Genomic DNA, 8,449 nt, shown 5'->3' with positions numbered 1-8,449 from the left:
AAAATGTTTCTCTATACCCAGGACTTTGGCTGATTAAACATTCTATGGGCTTTTAAATGTGTTTGAGGGAGGGGGGATTACTGGTTTGTTTTTGTTTTATTATGTATTTCCTGTTCTTATTTTGTACTTATATGCTGTGAACTGCCTTGTGATCTTTGGGTAAAGGGAGGTATGCAAATTTAATAAATAATAATTTAATAATAATAATAATTTGTTTGCACAAAAATTGCAGAAGCTTGTAAGACACTGGTAATTTAGTGAGAATGCATCAAGCAATCATTATCCCACACTTTCCAGTGCATATTCTGACACTTTCCACACCAGAAAAAGGACCACCCCCCCCCCAAAGTAGGTTTGTTGCATAAGAGTCCCAAACCCATTTTAATTATGCAACCTCAATTTGACATTATGCAATTGAACCCTGCTCACAAAATGGCAACAGTCCAGAAGTGGTCCAAAACTGTTCAGCCAGCTCAAATACTATGGAAAATGTTTTTTAAAAACCCAGGCAAATAAAATCAACTGGTGCCAAAAAGAATTCAGTGTTGAGGGCCACCACTGAAAAGGTCCTCTCCTCCATGGATGCATAATGCCTCTGGCCCTATAGAACATTCTTGCAATTGCACTGTAGAAGGCTTAAAAGAGGAGCAGGGAATCTCAGGCCGGGAGGTCAAAAGCATCCCTGCAGTGTCCTGTAACTGCTCCTTGGAGCTCTCCTTAGGCCACACCCCTTCCCTCCAGGCCACACCCCTCACCTATCCTTGCTTCACACCTTGAGTGCTTTTGCCAGGCTGGAATCCATCCATGCCTGTACTTTGAGAATGCCTTTTGCTTCTCTGGATGGAGGGCAGAAAGAGGAATGTGAAAGTATGGAGAAATTCACTTGTATGAAAGGTTAAAAAATAATGATGATTTGTTGCCCTACCCACTTTTCTCTCTGGCCCCACCAATCCCTGGCATATGATCCTCAGAAAGTTGCCCAGAAGGGAAAGCGGCTCCCAGACTAAAAAAAGCTTCCCATTTCCTGCTTTTATGTATTTAATTGGGCTCCGTGGATTGTAGTACTATTTGCTTGCCTAGTTTTCATGTGGGACAGGCTATGTTTGGCTCATCATATTAATGTAATTAGCAGGGAAACTAATGGTACTAATAGAGACATAATGGGGGGAGGGGCACACTAGTCCCCTATTCCAACGCAGAGCAAGAAAACAGGCACCATCTCACACAGAATATGTGGAACAGCACACACTGAAGCTTCTCTCCTGGTTTCATTACTGCAGCAAGTGCCTTCTCGACAAAGAGCAAATAATCTGAACCAGGAAGTCCAAACACAGCTTCCTTCTTTGGTACAGTAAAAAAGAGAAGTTGGCTGATGAGATGTAAAGTGAAACTTGGTACTCTGGACATTTTGAGAAAGCAGAAACGCAGCTGCCATGAAGTTCTGGAGACTCTAAAAACCATTGTCAAGGAAACAATTTCTAGATTATTAACCAGGTCAGTATTTTATGTCTGTGATCTGTGGGTGGCCAGGTAGCAGTTAGTAAAATTAGTTAGGTATTTGTTACAGAAATGTGTGATATATATATATATATGGGGAGAGGGGTGTTGGTTTCTGCCTTTTATTAATTCCTTTGTTAGCTAGATCACTGAATAATTGAGCAGTCCTTGCTTGCTCTCTGGCCATGTCTGGGAAGAGCAAGATGGCAGAAACAGTGTGGCAGAGGAGGAGAGCAGCTGAACACAGTGGCAAGGCAGGGGCAAACTGACTCAAAAAGGGGCCCCTGAAGGTGCCACCCCAAAAGAACTTTGAACCAGCTCTGTGTTCAGGGTTCCTGCCAACCAGGAACTGCTGGCAGTAAAAAGCTCAAGCAGGGGCTTTCCAGAAATGTCTGGCTGTCCTTTGGATAGTGGGCAACGCAGAACCTTGCATGGTTGTAACCAAGATTTATTTTAATGGGTGCAGGCTTTATGTTAGGGAGGGCAGAACTGAGATCTGTGATGCAACTGATCAGTTAATTATTTTTTATTTACTTACTTTAGGGGGGCAGCTGCCTCCCTGCCCACACCCAAGGAACCATGGAGTCTGATCCAGAACTCTAGAATTTGAGGCTACACTAGGATACATAGATTACGTTAGAGATGATTGCAAGTGTGAACATTAATGAGCAGGAGGTGGGAGGAAAGGGGGAGAAAAAAATGGTCCGCAAGTTAGTAGGCTAACTGCTTTTTTTCCACATCTTAAAGGTGAAATTCTTGTTAATGACCATTTGTGGAAGCTGCTGCTTTTGCAAGTTTAAAGCTGATTGTTTGCATTGATTTCCCCTCCCTCCATTAATGTGCCACCTATGCCAAAATGACAGGCTCTTTATTCATGCTGCTTTTGAACACCTTCAGAAACGTGGGCTTAGCTATTTGAACTATTGCAATTACTAGCATGTCACCGGTTCGGCGGCCGACTGCGGCTATGAAAGGTTGAAGGCTCGAACGTGAAACCTACTTTTAAAAATGGCTCGTTTTTCATCTGAAGTGGCTTTGGGGGAGGAGGGGACCTGGTCCCAGTTTGCTTAGTTAAATCACAATGACAGTTTGATGTTGTGTTACATGTCGGGGAAGAGACGTAGGTGGCTGTCTCTGCGTTCCACCATACGGAGGCACATTTATAACAACAAGCTGTCATGATCCGCACACCTAGGGGAGTGGTGCCACCCTCTCTCGCTCCTTTCTATATGAGTCTTCGCCTGGGTTTGCTCACAGAGGCAGGGATCTGCCTCTACTCTCTATACGCCAGGATAGGGAAACCTTTTTCAATTCAGGGGCTGCGTTCCCTTGTGGGTCACATACTAGTGGTGGATGGGGCCGGAGGTAGACTTATGACAGACTTATGTTTGGTAACTACATTTGTCCAGCTGCTATTTTTCTTTTCTTCTCTGTACAATTACTAAGCTCTGTTTTCCTTGTTTGGGTCTCTTTTGCTACCTGAAATATAAAATCATTTTAAAAATGAAATAATGACAGTTCAGTTCATTGCCTGCCCTTCACCAGCAAGTCCCAGGGGGGATTGTGATAATCTGAAAATCAGAATTTAAAAGTTAAGAGTACAATAACAGGAGTAGGGTGGGCCCTGAAAACAAGTGTCAGAAGAGGTCCCTTTGCTTGCCTGCACTGAAGATAGAGAGATGTATGAAGGTGTATGTTGAGACCCATTTTTAGGGAAGATTTTTATGGGACCCAGAGAAATGGCGTATGGCACAGACAAGTGGGAAAGTTCACGACTTGCCTGAATCCTTATATCCCAGCTCTATCACTGAGATAATCTGCAAGAGCATCACTGATCATTTCTCGAGTTGGTGAGATTCGGTTGACAACAACCAGAAACTGTGTCTTTAGAGTCATCTGTTCAGTAATGTGGAATACTCTGCAAACAGAGATTCAGCACACACCTTCTGTTTTAACTTTTAAATGCCTGCTGAAAACTTTTCTACTCCATCAGGACTATGCAGGCAATTAAGAGGGCATCTTCCCACAATGGTTAATTGATGTTTGTTTTAAATTTTTAATATGTTTCTACTGTATGGTTTTTTTACGTATTTACATATTTTTGTTGTAAACAACTTTGATTTTTTTAAAAATGAAATAGCAGTCTATTTCTGACAGCTCCACAATGGAGGAAGGCCAACCTTGCTTACTTCAGAAGGAAGTCCAAGGGGTTATAGCCGAGTCTGCTGAAGATGCCCATTCAGATGAAGGAGATGGCTATGAAACCCTAACTTCATTTCAGCCAGCCCAGGAGCAGACAGAACCCACTGACATCTCAGGTAAGGCCTGGACAGGTAACTCTGCAAGTCAGGGGTGAGGAAACCTCAGGTCCAGGGATCAATTGTGACCCTTATAGAAGCCAATTCCTAGCGGCCAATAAAATAAATGAGGGGGGCAGCCCCTCAAAAAAGTTGATGGGTAATGCCATTCAAATGGTGAGCGTGCACCGTGTCAAATGATTGATTGTGTGGGGCAGGGCTTACCTGACCCCCCCCCCCAAGATTTATTCAAGTTAGCACCGCTTGTGTCCCTACAGACTACTCTGGACATTGTGACCCTCCCCAGGCCACATTCTTTCCCGGAAACTGTAGTCTGTTACTGGTGCTGAGAGTTGCTAGGAGACCCTTATTCCTCTCACAGAGCTCTCAAGTGGTTTAACAATCAATCCCTCTTTCCGAGGAACTCTGGAGTAGCCCTATAATGTTCTACTTTTAGTGCAATAAAACTGTTGCCTATGGAAATGGTTTCATATTGGAGGAGTCATCAAATTAGGAGAAAGGTTTCTATTAAGTCTGAAAACAGGACCCATACGTAAGCAATTTCCCAAGGATCTATCTGTCTGCGTACAGCTGCATACACACTTTAGAGCACTTTAGAACATATTCCCCATCCCCAACCCCCAAAAGGACTCAGTAAATATATACATTCTTTTAGGTGACGAAAGAGTCCAAAGTCCCAACTCATCCATGACAACTAAGGAACTCCAAGAATACTGGCGGAATGAGAAGCGCAATTTCAGAGAAGTCAAGGTCCTTTTCGAAATCCCGTCAGCCAGAATTGTAGAGAAGCCCTTCTCTAAATATGTGGTAAGCAAATGTAAGCCTGTATGGGTGAAAACATTTGGAGACATTTTGGCCAAACCACACCACTGTTCTACATGTGATGTCTTACGATGTCAGGTGCGAGGCATGGCTCAGCCAAAAGGGGTTTGGCAGGCACCACCAATCCACCCTTTGCAAAGTAATGCGCACACAGCTTTGTGTGAACCAACGATCAGCTTGCAAAGTACTCTGAGAAACCATCACTCTGAAAAATAGTGCTCTGCCGGGGACTTCAGAATGCCATTGGAAAGCATTCTGCAACATAACGCTCCCTGACCACCTGTCAAACATGGCTTGCAATGCAGGGGGGAGGAGATAATGGTCTAGCAGCTCCAGCCAATCAGCCAAATCCAGTTTCCTACATCAGGCATCGACAAATTCAGGGAGAATAAGGTTATCACCAGCTAAGAACCACCATGGCTATGTTGTACATTATACCTAAATTGTCGGAGGCAGTAGGTCCCTGAGCACCAGTTGCTGGAAATCCTAGTGGGCAGAGCGCTGTTGCATTCAGGACTTCTTGCTGGCTTCCCACCGGGATCTGGTTGGCCACCGAGAACAGGATGCTAGACTAGATGGGCCTTTTCCAAACAGGGATATTTAGGATCATTTCTGCAGAGTTCAGAATCTGCACTGAATGGGGCAAGTGTTAAGGCAGCCCTACTAAGTTTGGGGGGCCCTCCTGCTCATTCTGCTGAGTGGGGGCCTGGGCATCTGCTCCAAAGTCCATGTCCTGATGGTGCTGCTGGCTTCAGTAGTGCCAGCCTTCTTCCTGAGCCACCAAAGCTTTTCTCAATTGTTTTGGTTTTGTGTTGCCCACTAGACGTACCAGATCCTCATCATTCAGACGGGCAGCTTTGACAGCAACAGATCAGTGATTGAGCGTCGGTATTCAGATTTCGAAAAGCTGCATATGAATCTTCTGAAGGAGTTTTATGATGAAATGGAGGATATTACATTTCCCAAGAAGTGTATGACGGGGAACTTCACAGATGAAATCATCATCGAGAGGAAGCTAGCCTTCCAAGATTACTTGCGGCTTCTGTATTCCATGGAATACACTCGGACATCTAGAATATTTATTGACTTCTTAGTGAGACCGGAACTGGAGGAGGCCTATAGTTGCCTCCGGGGAGGACAGTTTACCAAAGCTTTGGAGGTACTTCTGGAAGTTATAGCTCTGCAAGAGAAACTTGTCAAGCATCGGCCCACCCTATTGGTCCCAGCTCTCTGTGCCATAGTTGTCTGTCACAAAGATCTGGAAAACTCCAGAGGTGCCTACGAATTTGGAGAGAAAGCTTTGCTACGCCTTGAGAAGCATCCTGGTCACAGGTACTACATGCCCCTGCTGGAAACAATGATTTCCTTAGCATACGAACTTGGCAAGGACTTTCTATACTTCCAAGAGAAGATGGAGGAAAGGAAGGCCAAAAAACGGCTAACTAAAATGGTGTCCCTAAAAGAACTTGCAGTTCAAGAGTACATAGACTGAGAGAAGCTGGGAAAGGTGCAGAAAAGGCGTAAAGTCAAATTGGCACACCTTATGGAAGGGTGAAAGGTGAAAGCTTGTTTGGGACTTTTTTGATTAGGCCAGAGGCAGGGAGCCTTCTTCAGGCCAAGGGCCACATTTCCTGATGGGCAACTTTCTGGGAGCCAAACTTATTTCATTTATTTAATACAATTTATATCCCGCTTGATTGTAAAAAAAACCACAACAACCTCAAAGCAGTTTGTAAAAAGAAAAAAAACTATTAGATTATCAGCAGCAACAGTTAAAAACAGCTTTTTAAGACATTCAAAAAATAACAAAAAACAGTAGAAAGCTAAAAACCTAATTAAAGCACATGTCAGCATTCTGCATTTCTAGATAGGCTTACGTAAACATAAATGTTTTTCAGCAGACACTGAGAAGAGTCCAGTGAAGGGACCTGCCTAATGTCAATAGGCAGGGAGTTCCAAAGTGTGTGTGTTGCCACAAAAAAGCACTGATCTCTTACAGATGTGGAACAGGTATTATGTGGCACCTGCAACATGCCACTGGCGGGTGGGGCTAGAGGTAAAGGTGTGTGATGATACAGGTGCAGTATAAGGCAGAGATTTCAACATAAAATGTACCCACATTAAATATAATATCCACATACCCATGTTTGCATCTGGCTCCATCCACCACCATCATGTGGCCCCTAAATGGTTGCCCGGGAGGGAATGTGGCCCTTGGGCTGATAAAGGTTTCCCATCCCTTTTATATGCGAATAGTATTTGCTGCTTTCCTTTTCTATGAATTATCGATAATTGTTTTGTATTGTTTTGTATTGCGAGGAATCCTATTAGAACCTCCCCTTAGAAGCTGGTTGGTTGGTTTTTATTAAGCGGTTTAGCCATTTTTCTAAATGAATAAATAACATCCATATTGACCACACTGGTTGGAGTTTGAGTCCAGCAATATCTGGAGAGCCGCAGGTTCCCCAGACTGAGGAGAAAAGCAGTTTAACAGCCAGCATTTCCCCAAAGAACACTTGGGATTTGTAGTTTGGTAAGATTTCTGCATGAGGACTCCTGGGCATAGAACTACGGTACCCAGAATTCCCTAGGAATCACTCTCATACCAATTTACATCTGAGATGAAGATATGCCTTCTGTCTGGCTTTTGTGTGTGGGGGGGGTGATGTTTGCACCACCTGGAGCCTCAGCTCTTGACATATTAATAATCGGTGTCAGTCAGAACACCAGTCTGGAGCCGTTTCATCTCAAAAGAAACAGGAGATGGCTAACATCTGTCTCGTGCTCTTTGCAAACCTCAGAAAAGCACATTACAAACAAACCGCCACGGCTGCACAAACCCCGCTCCCTAAAAAGGAAATTTAAATAAAATCTGGGCAGACAGTTTTGAGCAGCCTCTGGGATTTGAACTACAAGCAAGTTAGTTTGGGCCTATTTCCATATCAATTATTACATCATTTGGGCCATTAAGTAGATAATAGTGCAGGCATCTCTCTCTCAAACAGCAGATGACGTCCCTGAGGCAGCTTCTGAAACACTAGCAGGCAAGTTATTCCCTGCGCAAGGTATCATTTCACATACACAGGCTCCTGCGCTCTTCCCCACTTTTGCCTCACAATCAGTGCTCATTAGCTGGCTATTCATTTTGTGCTCCCCCTGCCCACCCAGCCCTCCTCACTGTTTGTTGAAGAATGCTAATGAGTATCACTCACTAGAGTCATCTGGAACTATTGCTGTGCCTGGCAATCCATACACTGTCCATAGCACATTGATCTCTGGACCTGTTTGTTAGGGGAATCACTTGCTAGGCTGAAAACTAGGGTGCAGCGGACCATGTAATTTCCCCAAGGGTTGGGAAATTTTCCCAGGGTTCCCTAAGACAAACTTTGCAAACCAAGCTCCTAGATCAGGGGTCAGCAAACTTTTTCAGCAGGGGGCCAGTCCACTGTCCCTCAGACCTTGTGGGGGGCAGGACTATATTTTGGGGGGGGGGAAATGAACGAATTCCTATGCCCCACAAATAACCCAGAGATGCATTTTAAAGAAAAGGACACATTCTACTCATGTAAAAACACGCTGATTCCCGGACCATCCGCGGGTCGGATTTAGAAGGCGATAGGACCAGATCCGGCCCCTGGGCCTTAGTTTGCCTACTCATGTCCTAGATGCTTTTCTAGATGTAATGTCTCCCATTCCTAGATGCAATGCGACACTTTATATCTCCAATAGAGGGAGCTGTGTCAAACATTTTTAATAAGAAGGCAAATTAAGAATTAGTTCCAATTTAATCCACCTACTCCAATTCATTCTTG

At 44.2% G+C, this 8,449-nt stretch overlaps 1 protein-coding gene across 2 annotated transcripts; it reads left to right on the top strand.

The window, feature by feature from the left end:
• Nucleotides 1-1,372: 1,372 nt before the first annotated feature.
• Nucleotides 1,373-7,051, top strand: SNX20 (sorting nexin 20; the record flags this gene model as incomplete). Of its 2 annotated transcripts, none has more annotated exons than XM_083451943.1 (4): nt 1,373-1,494; nt 3,655-3,815; nt 4,471-4,622; nt 5,461-7,051. In XM_083451943.1, the coding sequence occupies 4 exons, from the start codon at nt 1,373-1,375 to the stop codon at nt 6,127-6,129; spliced, it is 1,104 nt and encodes a 367-aa protein (XP_083308069.1). In that variant the 3' UTR covers nt 6,130-7,051. The 2 variants fall into 2 exon arrangements, with proteins under 2 accessions (XP_083308069.1, XP_083308070.1); XM_083451944.1 differs by having other exon boundaries at nt 1,406-1,494; nt 3,638-3,815.
• Nucleotides 7,052-8,449: the final 1,398 nt, after the last annotated feature.

This window comes from Podarcis tiliguerta (genome assembly GCF_965153285.1).
Source record: "Podarcis tiliguerta genome assembly, chromosome: 8".
Taxonomy (NCBI): Eukaryota; Metazoa; Chordata; class Lepidosauria; order Squamata; family Lacertidae; genus Podarcis; species Podarcis tiliguerta.
Note: the sequence above shows the minus strand (reverse complement) of the source record. Positions and strands in the feature narration are given on the sequence as shown.